Genomic DNA, 14,973 nt, shown 5'->3' with positions numbered 1-14,973 from the left:
GTGCTCTGACACACGTACAAGAATGCGTCTCTCCGAGCCATTTCCATCTGCGGAGCAGACTGTGTGTACCCATAAAAGACAACAGTTATCTGAGAAATAAAAGCAGGGTGTGGAGCCGCTGTTATTAGATGACTTTTATTTACAGAACTAGGGCACCTGTGGGGGAAGTTGGAGACCCTGAGCCTACTTGGCCTAGAATATATCGTCCATTGCGTGTTGTCGACCACGGCCAGCCACGGGCTGTAAAGTGGCCGGCACCATGCTTCTCTGTAACCGGGGAGGCGTGTGGCATTTATTATGTATTTTAATTAGTTAATAGTCACTATGCAACACGTGCAAAATGCAGAACTATATAAAAAGCACCTTAATCCGGTGCCCAGAAATGTCCTCTTTTCGGTTATATATGCACAGGCTTACGCTTGACAGTGAGTGCTCACAGCGCCGTCAGTTAGGTTTGCGTGTCGCCGCTTCCAGGCGGAGCCAAGCACGAGTCAGCACCGCGTGATACATCGGATCTACCCCAGGAGAGGCGTGGGGGCGCCGCGGCGCCTCCTCAGTCTTGTTGGGTCTCTTGCCGAGTGTCACTCTGCTGTTCACCATGGCGTTGCAAGGTCGAGGCCCTGGGACAGGGCAGGACAAGCTCCCGAGTGAGTGCAAAGGGGAGTGAGGAAAGGACATAAGGTCTGATGTGGCTTTCGCCCACGTTAACTACCCAGGTCACCGTTTCTCCTGGGAATAACAAAAACACTCAGCGGCGCACAGACGCCGTCAGGACTGCAATCGCCGCAGCAAACACCTCTGTTGTCGTCGGCCCAAAGTTCTCTGGCCTTTAATCCACGTGTTTCTCCATGAAAATTGTTATTTTTAAATGTGGTATCTGAAAGATACGGCTTTGTTAGGAGTTAAAGTAATGAAATGGAGCAGAACACAGGCTCTCTTTATAATACATGTATGTCAAGTCTGTTTACATACACACACATACATATAACCTTGAACGTGAGGATCACACCCTACATAGATATAACCTTATATTTTGCATTCTTCCATTAATAGCACACTGCACGCATCTCCCAGGGCATGAAACATTGCTCCAAAAATGTGGCTTTCCATTTCAAAAGTATTCCAGTCCACGGCTGCGTCACGCATTGTTTATCCACTTCCTAGTCAACAATGTAAGTTGTCTGCAGCCTTGTCTTCCCTGAAACTGCTGTGATAAGCACCACGACGTACGACTCTCTGTCCACATCTCTTGTTTTCTCACAACACATTTGAGAATTGAAATCATCCTGAGTTTCTCACAACTATTACCAATAGCATATTGATATTATCAGTGCTTGGCACACAGCAAGCCGTCATTAATTGCTGTCAATAAAAAGGACATCAAGTTACCAAGAGAGCTGATGGATTCCACCCCAGCAGAGGGTCAGGCAGACGTGGGCCGAGGGCGAGAAGGGAGGGGCTGCACCTGGCCTGGGCCTTTCAGTACCTGGGCCGACAGGACTCTTTCCTACTCGCATAATGCACCGGTCCTACCTTCCCTGTTACCTGTCCAGGCACACCCTTCTTCCCGTCCTCAGAGACCGCAGTGAGCACAGTGCACTCAACCGCGGGTGCTGGGAGGGGAGCTCTGAATGACATCCGTCAACTCGTCCAGAACGTGCGTGCGGCCGAAAACAGGGATCCAAGGACAAGCAGCGCGGATCGCTGGGTTCTCAAAGATCCTTTATTAGCTAGTCTCCCTCGTGGTGGAGAGCCAAGAAGTAAATGAACTTGAAACACAGTTAAGATGAAGACCCCACAACAGTGTCCCCCAGGGGCCTCAGCTGGGCTACACGAAATGGACCACCAGGGGGTTCAAGTTTGCTGCTTACATACAGGAGAACCCATCAAAAAAGCAATAAAGACACGGAACTCTAATTTCTATTAGGGTACTTGTCCGGCGTGGGCCGTGACAAAGTCGCAAGGGAGATAGATTTCTACTGAAACCCAGAGACAGGAATGCTTACAAGCCCATGAGCGACACCCCTTCCCAGCCCACACGGCTGCCCCTGTGGACGACTGGGGGCCTCCTTAGAATGAGCGTCCCTGGCCCAGACAACGGTGTCGCACGTCCTCAGGGGTGGCCAGTTTCTGCTCTTGATGGAGGGCTGGGTTCCGAACATAGTCTGGAGCTGGCCTGGATGAACACAAGATAACCAAGTGGCTTCTGGGATGCAGCTGAAGACAGCAGCTGTGACTGCTTCAGTAACGGGCCTACTTTGCTTACGTGGCCCTGAGAGCCTTCCCCAAGCAGGTGGCAAACTTCACCCTGCACCAAGTGCCGTGGGACCCAGCACACGGCCTTCCAGGTGAGACTGTGGAGGCCTGGCGTCTGCAGGCTGGGACTCGGCTGCTTGTTAGAACCCGGGTCCAATCCTTTGGAGCTTACTGGGAGCTGCCACAGTACTGCTTGTCCTTTAGCAAAACCAGAGCCTGTCAATGCAAGCTGCATCTATCTTTGCTCTGAGAGGGGCTGGTTCTCAAAAGGCTCTCCATTCCCTGGGGCTGCAGGGAAGGGGAACCAGATTTTTCCTTCCTTCTCTTCAGCCCTGCTTCCTGGCTCACTGGCAGATGTCCCCATGGCCATCTTGGAGGGAGATGTCCCAAGCACCAGCCACGCCCAGGCCAGTCCTGGCTCAGTGGCGTCAGGATGTGGAGCAGCAAGTGGGCAGCGTGCAGCACCTTGCCCAGGGAGACGCCTCCGCAGTGTCCCCGCAGGCGCTCAGACCTGCCCGGGGTCTGCCCGCGGCGTGCCCCCTCCTCCCTGGATCTAGGGGCCCCCGGGACGCGGCAGGCGAGGACGGACTAGTCCTCTGGGATGGGGGTGTTGCAGTTCCCATGGTAGATCTTGACATGACCCTCGCACCGGAAGTAGGCGTCGAAGACGTCACTGTAGCCATGGTCCCTCCACCAGGTGCAGAGCTGCCGGTTCCAGGTGCAGTGGAGCACGTGGAAGAGCTCGGGGTGCTCCATGCCGATCATGGTGAAGAAGTCCTGGTCCCCGAGGTGGCCGCGGAAGCGGTACTTGTCCGTGAGCTGCTGCACCTGCGCAGGCTCCAGCAGGCGGCCGTAGAGCGGGGACTGGCGCATGGCCTCCAGGTTCAGCAGCATCACCCCGCTGTTGAAGCCAGGGAGCCCCTCAGGAGGCGGGCCCCCCACCCTGGTCTTGGGGTTCTCGTGGCGGAACTGCCAGAACGTGTGCCTGCAGAGGAAAAGACAGGGTTAGCCGGGTGCGGGCTCCCTGGCCCCTCTCCCCCAGGGCGGTGGAACCACCGCGTGGGGAGCCCCAGAGCACGCCAGCGTCAGGGCCAGGGCGAGCGCCTGAACCCAGCTCTCCCAGCTCCGGGCCTCTGCTCCTCCCCGCTCCTCGGACGCTGCAATGTCACCATCATTGTCATCGTCCTGAATTTAATGATGGTTTGACTTCCAGCTTTTTTACTTCACAATGGTGCAAATGTGTACCCATGCACCCTTTCTCTTTTCCACTTTCTGCATGACCCTCAGCCAATTACAGGAGCTATTCAACACCTTATCATAAAATGGGCTTTCCGCCAGGTGCTGTTGCCCAGCTGGAGGCTAGTGTGAGTGCTCTGAGCGCACTGAAGGCAGGCGAGGCTGGGCTATGCAGTGCTCCCGGCTGGGCATATCGCACGCATTTTCCGATAGGATTCTGGAGCGGAAACCACGTCTAGGTCAAGGAGCATCTGTATAGATACGGGATGCACCAGGCACAGTACCAGATGGGCTCATTAGCTCCTCACAGCAACCCTAACGGAGGCGTGCTCCGTGAAACGATGCCTCAGTTTACAGCAGAAGGGACTGCTGCACAGAGGGGTTAGGTAACACATCCAAAGTCACACGGCAAGTCAGCAGTAGAGCAGGGGCTGACCCCAGACACCTGGCTGCAACGCCCACCTCCACCACATAGCAACAATCTAGGTGGGACTCCCTTTCCTTTTGGCTTTGTCTGCAATCATCAGAAGAGGGGAGACAGAAACAAGGCTGGAAGCAGTTCTCACTGATGACCTGGGAAAGGCATGCGAAGCTTAACCCAGGCCGAAACGAAACTCTAGAACAAACCTTATTCATTGAAACCCTAAGTTTAGCATTTCCTTTTCTAAAATGTACTTACTTATTCGAAAGGCAGAGTGACAGATGGACAGACAGACAGAGATCTTCCTTTTGCTGGCTGTCTCCACAGCTGCCCACAACAGCCAGGGCTGGGCCAGGCGGGAGCCAGGTGTCAGAGACTCAATTATTTAAACTGTCACCTGTTGCCTCCCCGTGTATGCATCAGCAGGAAGCTAGACCCAGGAGCAGAGCTGGGACAGAAACCAGGCACTCTAGCCTGGGACTCAGGCATCACAAGCAGTCTTAATTGTTGCACCAAACAGCTGCCTAAGTTAAACCTAGCATTTCTGAAGGGCTGGGTGGGCGCTGGGGGCTTTAGACAGCACAGGGCGCATGCCCAGTGGGTCAGGATGAGCAGCAGCTAGAGAGCCCAGTAGGGGTGTGTGCACTTGGAGGGAATGGTGTCTCAATGCCGATCCAGGGTCACGGGGCAGGGATCCCGCTAGGCGCTCCACCAAATGCCTCCACCTGAGGGGCGGCAGAAAGGCCAAGAACGCTGCCTGTGATGGATGTGGTCGGCTCACTGGCCGCTCTGCTCGGCAGCCTCCTGGCATCAGGCCCTGCATGTGCTGCAGGGGTGCAGGAAGCGACGCAGGGTGGCCCGGAGCCCCGGGGACAGAGGCCTGCTCACGGCAGCGGTGCCGCAGCTGGGAGGAAGGCGGAAAGGCCATCATCACGGGCAGGGGCCAGCTGCGGGAGGGGTCCTTCGGGCGGGGGAGGCATCAAGGCAATGCCCACTGTGCCTCCCAGCCGGAAACGCTGCCCCTCCCGTCTCTCACAGATGCACTTCCCCGACCCGGTCCCAGGACAGGGTCTGTTGGTGCAGCAGGAATGAAATCACAGTCCCAGCCCGGGTGCGCCATGGAGCCATTCTCCAGCCGCATCGTGCACCCTCGTGGCAAGGACCTTCCTTGAGGTCTCCGCTATGGCAAAGGGCGACGCGAGACTGATCCAGGGGTGGGGGGTGGGGGCAAAAGGCATTTTTTCTGGATGTTCTCACGGCGGGTGGTCAGTGGGTCAGTGTGTGCACTCTGCCTGCACAGCACTGGGAGCGGAGCAGGGCTGTGGTGGCTACGCCGTGATGACCATGTTATCCGGAGGACACCTGTCCAGCAGAATGCCCAGAGCGCCCTTCCAGCCACAGAAGCCTGCAGTCAGTGAGGTGCCCACCCAGGTTGGGGCACACTTCGGCCACCGTCCCTTTTACTGGATTTCTTCCAAGTGGTTGACGGCAGTGTATACCAGGCAAACCTGGGCCACCACGTGGCAGAGGGGGAGCGTGTTGCCACCCAGGTACTCGGTCCCCGGCTAAGGGGTGGGAACAGCAGCGTTCACCAGGGAGGAGGAGGGAGCAGGGGGCAGGCCTGACCCCATCAGGCCCTGGCTCCTTTTCCCCGTTTCCTGCTGCCCCCTCCCTAGAGGGTCCAGCAGGGGGAGAACTCTGCAGGTCCAGGGTGCTAGGGGCAGTACCGCAGGAAAGAGGAGCTGGCCAGTGAGGACCAGTGGACCAGTGGGAGCAGGTCAGGCCGCACAGCTTCAGTGTCGGGAGGGTGAGGGGGCAGGGCCACGGGAGCACTGAAGCTGCTGCCACGGAGCCTGTGCCTCCCCTGAGCACTGGATCCCCCGCGGCTGGGTGTCTGGTGGGGCTGAAGAGCAGCAAGGAACTGGGAGAGGGCGCTCAGGTGTTGCCAAGGTTTGACTGCACCCCCAAAGACTCACAGGCTAGATACGTTGTCACAGAGGCCCAGAGCCACTCCCTCCGGCACTGGCCTGCTAGTGGGAGGACCAGGAGGGCCCCTCAGAGAACCACGGTCCACCAGAGCCCGAGGTATTCAGACTCCCCCGGCCCACGTTCCCATTTTATACATGAGAAAGCTGAGGCTTGAAAACTGTCCTGCCCCAAGTCACACTTCCAAAGAAAAGCAGGCCCACACTCCCGGGCAAATCACCCATGCTTTTCCACGAACCTCTGTGCTCAGCAAAGGTAACCGCCCCTCCCACGCCCCAAAACCGAGCCCTGTGGTGAGGGGAGGTGCAGCTTTGCCCATGCCAGCCTCACAGGAGGCAGAGCGTGGCTGCTTTCCCACCCCTTGCCACGCGCACGTGTTTGCACCTATTATGGGAGCTGGGCACCCAAACATCCAGCAGCCTGGCGGGGGCAACAGGAGGAAAATGAAGGCGGTGGAAGGCATATGCTTGTCCTTGGCAGGAGCTGCTAAGAAACGGTGTTTGTGTTCGGCCAGCAACTGAGCTGCCAAGCCACCACATCCCAGCTCCTGCATGGGGGCCGGGGCAGCGCAGGCACATGGCGGGAGCTCCCGGGGAAGGCACCCAGCAGAGCTGGCTCCAGGCCCTCCGCCCCTCCAGAGGGAGCCAGCGTCAGGGGCTGTGCCCGCCCCTCCCACCTCTCCCTGCCCTGGAGGCCAGCAAAGCCCCTGCATTACCAACCCTGGGCATCTCTGCCCCCTGCAACCCTGGGAGACCTGGAGGAAGGTCTGGGGTGCAAGGGAGGGAGGAGGCAGCAGCGTGTGCTGTGCCAACGTCCCCGAGTGGCCAGGACCGTGTGACCAACGTGGGCAGGAGCAGCTGTGCGTCTCCACTCCAGGTCCTCATGTTTTGGGAAGAACTTTGCATACATGAAACCACCTGGGAATTTTACGATGCCTCCATAAATCCTAAGGGCAGCTTAATTTTCATGGCATCTTCCCTTTCTAGGTCCAGGATGAAACAGGTGTATCCTGGGACAGGGGGCATTTTGATGGACAGGTATGGGGTAATATGCCTCTGGGGCTTGCAGGGACTTCCGGCTCCCTCAGACCCAGACTAGCTGCCTCGTTACACACATCACTGCAGCCCCCAGCACCTCCCCATGCCCAGCACCAGGCTCCCAGAGCAGACCGTGGCCCAGGGACGCACACAGCCTGTGGGTTTCCAACAGCACCACGTGGTGGAGAGGGCACAGGGTGAGGCTATGCCGTGAGCCACGCTTGCTGGAGCACTCTCCCAGTGGTGACCTGAGCAGTGGCTCCTCGCTCCAGGCCCCTCTGTCACCTGGCTGACGCTGCCTTAGCTGAGCACCACAGCTGGACGGCTCGAAGCAAAGGCGATTGGTGGTCTGAGGGGGCTGGCACTTGGGCTCCTGCCAAGGCCACGAGACAGGCTCTGCCATGCCACCCGCCCAGCGGCTGGTGGTTTCCATCAATCACTGGCATCCTTTGTGGAAGCATTGCCCCCATCTCCACACGCACCCTGCAGCATCAGCGTCCCTGAGTTTAAAGCCCCACTTCCTGGAGACATCAATCATACGGGCCTCGGGCCACCTCCTCCAGCGTAATCCCTCTTAATTCTTTTTTTTTAATATTTTTTATATTTTTTTTTGACAGGCAGAGTAGACAGTGAGAGAGACAGAGAGAAAGGTCTTCCTTTGCCGTTGGTTCACCCTCCAATGGCCACCGTGGCTGGCGCACTGCGCTGATCCGATGGCAGGAGCCAGGTGCTTCTCCTGGTCTCCCATGGGGTGCAGGGCCCAAGCACTTGGCCATTCTCCACTGCACTCCCTGGCCACAGCAGAGAGCTGGCCTGGAAGAGGGGCAACCGGGACAGAATCCGGCACCCCGACCAGGACTAGAACCCGGTGTGCCGGCGCCACAAGGCGGAGAATTAGCCTAGTGAGCGCCAGCCACCCCTCTTAATTCTGCAAGGACCCCACTCCCAAGAGTCCAATCTTTAGTAGCACCTGCATGGGGCACAGTTCAACCCGAAGCACCCTCCAACCATGAAGCCAGAGGAAAAGATCACAGCTCACCTCCTCCTCATTGTCCACAGGCTCTGAGGGCCCCTGGGGATCCAGAACTGGGCCCCGCCCCAGGATGCTCTCGATGGACTGTGAGAGAATGAACCGTCCAAGAGGGTGACAGGGGACAGGTGTCAGTGCTGCCGGGAAAAGCAGAGGGATTGGGAAAGGCGGGCGTGGGGGACCGGCATGGTCGGTCAGCAGAGACGTCCAAAGGCTGCACGCTGAGGTCCCCTGGTGCTCCCAGAGCTGTGGGACACCGGAGAGCACACTGGGTGCCAAGAAGAAATCCATCCGCCAGTGCTGTGGTGCAGAGTTAAGCCACCACTTTGGACGCCAGCGTCTCCTATTGAAGCACTGGTTGGAGTGCTGACTCCTCTGTTTCTGATCCAGTTTCCCACTAATGCACCTGGAAAGGCAGCGGAGGATGGCCCAAGTGCTCAGATCCCTGCCATCCACATGGGAGACCGGGATGGAGTTCCTGGCTTTTGGCTGTTGCAACCATTTGGGGAGTGAAACAGTGGATGGAAGATCCCTCTCTCTGTCTGCTTTTCAAATAAGTAAATAAACAAATAAAACCTTTTGAAGAAGAAATCCATCAGCTGTCACCCAGATGTTTAACTGACCCAGCAGGGGGAGTGAGCAGATGAGCCCTCGCCCCCAAGGACTGGGGGCTGTCACAGGGAGGTAAGAGCCCACGTAAGCCTGCCAACGTGGTGGTGTGAGAGGAACACGGACCACTGTGACCTGGAACCCAGAGGATGGAATCCAGGGCCAGTTGTGTGAGCTGCTGGGCCTGAGAGCCTTGGTGTGCTGGGAAAGGGACAAGATGCCCCCAGAGGGCTGTGGATGAGGACACAAGTGCCCATCAGGAGTGTCCCTCAGCCACAGAAGGGCTGATGCTGCCCACGCCCCGCCCTGCCCAGCTCCCCTCGGGGTGTGGCAGCACCTGAGCCCAGCCCTCATCCACCTGGTGGTTTCTGCTTGGACAAAGCTTCCTACTGCAGGAGTCTGGAACGACACTGGTGATGCCCTACCCCCACTGACTATGTCATTGCCACAGCTGCAGAGGCTATGAGCAATTCACTCCTGGGGGAAAACTGGCCGGGCACCGGACCCTGGAGGGCGAACAAGCCCTAGACCTGCCCCAGGACGGCCCTCCAAGCACCCACGGCCGCCTCTTCTGCAGAGCCCTCTGCAGGGCCATCAGCCCGAGGCCTCCCATGGCATGGCTCAGCCGCTGCTCTTCGCCAAAGCTTCAGGGCCCCTCTGATGCACCCAGGGAGCCGATGCCTTCCTGACCTGCTGGTCACCAGGCCCATCTTGCCTGGGCCCCTTGGTTAAGCAGCCTTCCTTCCACATCTGCTGTCCTGTAGATATGGACAGGTGCACGGGGACCAGGGCATTCGCTGTCACTTGGTGCCACTGTCAGCTCTCGCACACACATGTGCCTGAGCAGGGCTCAGCCCCCAGAGGAACCAAGAGAGGACGAGGCACCACCTGGTCACTGCAGGGAGGGTGGCACTGGTCAGAGGAGTGGCAGGTGAGAAGCTGAGGAGCCGGTCTGGGGTGGAGGAAAGGGGTGTGTCCTGCTCAGTCTTGGGTGGGTGCCAGGGAGAACAGCGAGGGGCCACAGCCCAGGCAGCGACTGGATGTACAAGACAGGAGCAAAGAGGGCAAAGCAGGCATGAGAAATTCGGAGAGTTCTGTTGTTCAGGGAACAGAAAGGGCAGGAGAGATGGAGGCCCTGCGAGGACCCCAGGCCAGCACCCTCACAGTCAGAACTGCCTCAGCCAGGGGGCCTTCCAGCTGCCCCTGCAGGCCACCACACCCAGGCCCACTGCCTACTCCAGCCTCCAAGGTGCTGACAGCTTCCCCACCCCCCTTACCCCCCATCCAGTCAGGGCTCCTCTGAGCCTTCCCTCCCCAGATGCAGCCCTCCCATCCCTGGTGCTGACGTCCACTGCCCACCCTCTGCCTCTCATCCACGCGCTCTGATGGGGACAGAGCAACACCCCAGCCGGCACCCAGTGCTTTGACAGCTCCCTTCCCTGGCTAGAAGAATCCTGCTGCAGCTGCCCTGGACCCCGGGGTCGCACTCCGCCCATCCCTCACGCAGCAACACCTGTCAACTCCACACCATGGCTGCCCTGCTACTCAGGCTGACTCCTCCCCTGGCACCCCTCCCCCACCTCCAGCCTCTTCCTCTCTGCTCCATCCCTAGGGCAGCCTCAGTGGTCCACAGGCCCTGAGGATGGCCCTTTCCTCACCCTGGCCTTCCGCTACTCAAACCCCAGCTGACCTCTCTGTGGATCCTGCCACCAGAGGCACCCACCCCCTCCAGGGACAGGGAGCTGAGACCCCCAACGTTCCTGCGCTGACCTCCACAGAACCTGCTCACCGGGCCCCTGGGCATCTCCGAGGCCCCTGCCCTCCGCATCTCTCCTGGGTCCTCCTGGGTCCTCACCCAGGCTAAAGTGCCCCCCAGCCCCAGCACCACTGCAATGAAAGCTGCTGAGGACAAGGACCGGGAGGTGCCACAGGTGGCAGCAGCGACCAGTGACAGAGGTGACTGACAGATGGACAGCTTGCACTGGGAAGCACTTGAGCGGGAAGGCGGAGACGCACAAAGAGAGGGCAGAGGGAAGGTGTTTTACAGAGGGGGCGGGGGCTGGGCATGTGCACATGCCAAGGAAAGAAACTTGGAAGGAAATGGCAGGTGGGTCCACCGGGCAATGCAAGCCATGATAATGGCCTGGGCAGGCCGAGCACCCTCACCCAAAATGCTCTGGGAGAGGAATGTGTGGGGTTTGCTTTCTATTTTGGACCATCGGCATGTACATAATGAGATGTCTTGGCAGGGGATATGACCCAAGTCTAAACATGCAATGAACTTTTCGCATATACCTTAAACACACCACTAAAGGTGGTTTTATACAGTATTTTTAGTACACCTGTATTTTGCCACAACCGTCACAGGAGGTCAGGTGTGGGGTTTTCCATGTGTGACGTCATGTTGACGCTCAAGAAGTTGGAGCATTTCAGGTTTTGGATTTCCGTATTTGGGACGCTCAGCACGTGCTTGGTCCTATCTACGTGCCAGGTCATTTTTGTATTAACTGGAATGTCTGAAACAACCAGATGTGTACTACCACCACCTCTGACAGGTGGGCAAACTGGCAGGGAGACAGTGAACCTCCACCTGCCAAGAACAGGGAAACCCGGGATACACCTGGAACCAGAGGAGGGACAGAGGCGAGGAAGCGCAGGGCTGGGGGAGGGGACCCCGAGGAAGCTCGGGCAGGTGGGAGGTGCAGCCATCTGTGGAGAGAGAGGGGAGACAGCGCCCCTGCGTACTACAACCAGCAATCCACAGCTCACGAACGGATGTGCCAGAGCACCAAGGGTGTGAGCGAAGCCAGGTAACCCTGGGGCTGACGCCCTGAACGCGTCTCCTCACCCTTGGGTCCTGCGGCCTTGAGGGGGCCTCCAGCTCACAAGGGCCCTTCTCAGTTGTCACTCCAAAGGCAGGGACTACAGAGGGAAAGGACAGGAAGTTCCCAAAGTAGAAGGCAAGGACTGACAGGGAGGATGTTGGATGCAGGAGGTGGAATGACCGCTCAGGGAGGCAAGTGAGCAGAGCAGGCTGCATCCTGCCCAGGGAGCTGGGAGCCGCGGGGCACCTCCCTCCACGTGAGGATGGAGAGGCAGGAATCCATGTCGGTGATGGGATGCACAGCGGGACCGAGGCTGGTAGTGCGGGGCCCAGAGGTGACCTGACCCGGGCAGATCCATACACTCTGCACTATGCCCTTTGCCACACTGGCCCGAGAACACCCTGTGGCCCCACGTCCTGGAGTTCGTACCTCACTGTGAGTGGGTAGCTCGAGCCTTGGGGGAGCCCCAGGACCCCTGCATGCACCTGTCCTGGGCATTCAGGCCCCAGCTCAGCTCCCCAGGCCGACCCTATCCCTGAATTTAGGCTGGGGGTCAGGGCCCTGGTCAGGGGGAGACGGAGTCAAGAGAGCCACCTTCAGAATCAGCTCACTGTCGTCCCCCAGTGGTCCCTTGGCGCTGGAGGGCACGGAATGACAGGGCACCTGGGACACACGCTGGGGTGTTTTCCAGGACAGTGAACAGCACACAGGCATGGGCTGTGAGGGTGGCTGAAGGGGGTATGTGTGGAATTTAACCTTGCTAATCCACCACCTGCCACCCCCACCCCCACCCCCGGCCCAGCTCCACCACCTCCCACCCCCACCCCCACCCCCACCCCGGGGCCCAGCTCCACCACCTGCCACCCCCACCCTCACCCCGGGGCCCAGCTCCACCACCTGCCACCCCCACCCCCACCCGGGCCCAGCTCCACCACCTCCCACCCCCACCCCGGGCCCAGCTCCACCACCTCCCACCTCGGGGGGTTAGCAGCCAGTCTCCAGGGAAGGGGAAGGCAGGGCCGTGCCGCGAGACAGGTGTTTCTTAGGTTTCCACTGCCTTGAAGAAAGGGTGCCAGGGCCTGCCGGGGTTAAGGTTCTGGGGGCAGACAGTCTCAGCCTGGGTTCAAGTCCTGGGCCTCTGCTCACTGCCCTGGAAAAGGCCTCTTGCTATAAAGAGTGGACTTTGAGAGAACGAAGGTAGAACGCTCGGCGCCTTCAGACGAGATCAGGGCAGCCACGGACAGGTGGCCAGTTCAGCGAGAAGCGGCGCACGTGTTCCCAGCCCTGTGGTCTGCAGCAGGCAGTGCTCTCTGCACTCACAAGCAGAGTGGCCTTGGGCAAGACCCTTCCCCGCCCAGGGCCTCGGTTCCAGCACCCATGAAATGGACGAACGCGCCAAGGAAGGATCCTGCTCGGTTGTGAACAACCACAGCTCCACGCCAGGGCTGGGGTCTGCCTTCCACGAAGCTTTTGGGAGTGAACTTCAAGATCCTCTAACAAGCACGGAATGCCATGGATGGACTTCCCTTTAAATGCATCAGCCACGTGTGGTACGACCGATGCTGTTATTTGCTTTTGTTTTAAATTCCTTTCCCTGTGTCCACAAAGCCCACCCCCACCCCCACCGCCCAGTTGTCCAGGGCCAGGCCTCAGGATGGTTCTCAGTTGAAGCCCAAGCGTGCTTGTCGAGGGGTAGTGCACAGGGCGCCTGCTGAACCGAGTGTTCCAGCTGAGTCTGTCTTCGCCCTGCCCTACTGGCTGGCTGTAGCTACAGATCTGTTACCGGGGTTGGGTGGCCCTAAGTCTCCTGCCTCCTGCACTCCCTCCTGTCATGGGATGGCCACCGGGATGGCCGCCGGGGGCTACCCACCTTGCCTCTCTCTGGTGCTGCTCTCTGGGCAGCTGTGTAGGAGCAGAAGGGAGGAACACGCCAAGAAGGAAAATGACCCCATCTCCCCAGAACTACCCTCCTCAGTCGTGGCAGCAGAAAAACAAGGAGCCGAGTGGGAGTCCACACAGGAGGAGTAAAAGGGGGGGACTGTGCAGAGAGACCTGGCCAAACCTGCCTTTAGCCAGGAGGCACAGCCCCACCTCTGCCCCAAACAGCATGGAGCTGGGGACACCTCCCCAGCTCCAGGCCCCAGCCAGGAAGCTCAGCTCACACCCTCTCCCCACCAAGGTCACGATCTCAGGGGGGCCCAACCCCACAGGCCTGACCCCACCCCTCCCACCCCCACACCGCACTGTCAGTAACTGTTAGCTCAAGGCCTGCCATGAGCCAGGCACTGCCTGAAGCACCCAGGAGCAGCTGCCTCTCTCCCTCGCCTTGCTCAGCTTTAGACACATTATCTCAGCTCTCATGGCAACCATCTCTGTTCTGGGCTATCTCCATTCCAGAGTGGGAAGTGGCGGCTCAGAGAGGTTAAGTACTGTGCTCAGGGTCACAGCCTTCCTGCAGGGCTGAGCCCAGGGTGGACGGTACAGGGCAGGAGGGCTCCTGGCTCAGCGCTGCTTCTGATGGGCCAGTGGCGTGCAGAGCCTACAGGGCGGCCTCCACCTCCTGTGCCCTCACTAAGCTCAGAGCTGGAGCGAGAAGCAGAGACTCGCAGAGGGCTCTGGTTCCCAAGGAAGGCCTGGCTGGTGGGGCAGACACGGAGCAGACTGTGCGTGGGGGACCGGGGGGACAGCAGGAGTCTGCCAGGTGCTCCCTGCCCCAGGTGCAGGCAGGGAGCCCGGCTCCAGTCTGGATTAGAACCAAAGTCTCAGAGCTCAAAAAACCTACAGAGATTCACCTGGGGAAGCAGAGCGGGGCGGCCAGCATGCCAGGTCATGGCTCACGCTCATGGGGCCCCGGGGAACTGCCTGGGCCTTCCTCCCCCAGCAGGCGGGCAGCCTGCACTGGGTCTGCCCAGGCTTTCCAGATCTGGGTTGAGCAACCCCATGCTGTTTCTCAGGGTGGGTAAGACCTCCAATTCTTTCCCCCTCCCATGCCGAGGGTGGCGCCGGCTGCCAGGCTGCGGTGGCACATTCTGCTGAGTCTGGCTCCCCTCATACACTAGCACAGGGCTCCAGTGGCTTCTGAGAGCCAGTGTGGGCACCCGTCCTGTTCCGCTGTGCAGCCCGGAGCCCTTGTCCTGTGCAGCCAGCTTCCTTGGCCACAGCCCTCCTCGAAGCCGGCATGGGGCACCTGGGCTCTTGGCAGGGAAGTGCCACCCATGGTGCCAAGGCAGAAACAGAGGCCACTCTCAGTGCTCCCCAAGTTCCCAACACCCCAAGGGTCAGTGCTTCCTGGGAGTGCTCAGGATGGGAGCGGCTGGAAAGCAAGGGCAGCCCCGGGGGCTGAATCTTCCCACACAAGGTCACGGAGAAGAGAAGCTACTGGGAAGTCCAAGCTCGGGACAGCAGGAGCCTGGAGTGGTCCCTGGGGCCTGACTCCAAGAGGAGCGTGGGCTTTGCACCTGGCCAGCCCCACTGCTTTCCCCCCTCTTGGAGGCACCACCCAACCCTACCATCAGAGCTACGCCTCCCAACCCCGGCCCTGCAGCCTGGCTCCAAGCCTTCACAGGGAAGCCA

General features: G+C 59.3%; 1 protein-coding gene across 3 annotated transcripts in view; it reads right to left on the bottom strand.

Moving 5' to 3' along the window:
* Window positions 1-1,703: 1,703 nt before the first annotated feature.
* Window positions 1,704-14,973, bottom strand: part of XXYLT1 (xyloside xylosyltransferase 1) — a 145,836-nt gene continuing 132,566 nt past the window's right edge. For 2 of the 3 annotated variants that reach the window (XM_008266698.5, XM_089330817.1), the window contains exon 4: window positions 1,704-3,241. In XM_008266698.5, the coding sequence (XP_008264920.2) occupies window positions 2,845-3,241 (397 nt within the window). In that variant the 3' untranslated portion in view covers window positions 1,704-2,844. The remainder of the gene's footprint in view (window positions 3,242-14,973) is intronic. The other variant, XM_089330815.1, reaches the window with a different exon arrangement.

Source organism: Oryctolagus cuniculus, chromosome 4, assembly GCF_051225735.1.
Source record: "Oryctolagus cuniculus isolate XC-2025 breed Fujian yellow rabbit chromosome 4, ASM5122573v1, whole genome shotgun sequence".
In the NCBI taxonomy this organism is placed as follows: domain Eukaryota; kingdom Metazoa; phylum Chordata; class Mammalia; order Lagomorpha; family Leporidae; genus Oryctolagus; species Oryctolagus cuniculus.
This window is presented reverse-complemented; position numbering and strand designations above follow the sequence as displayed.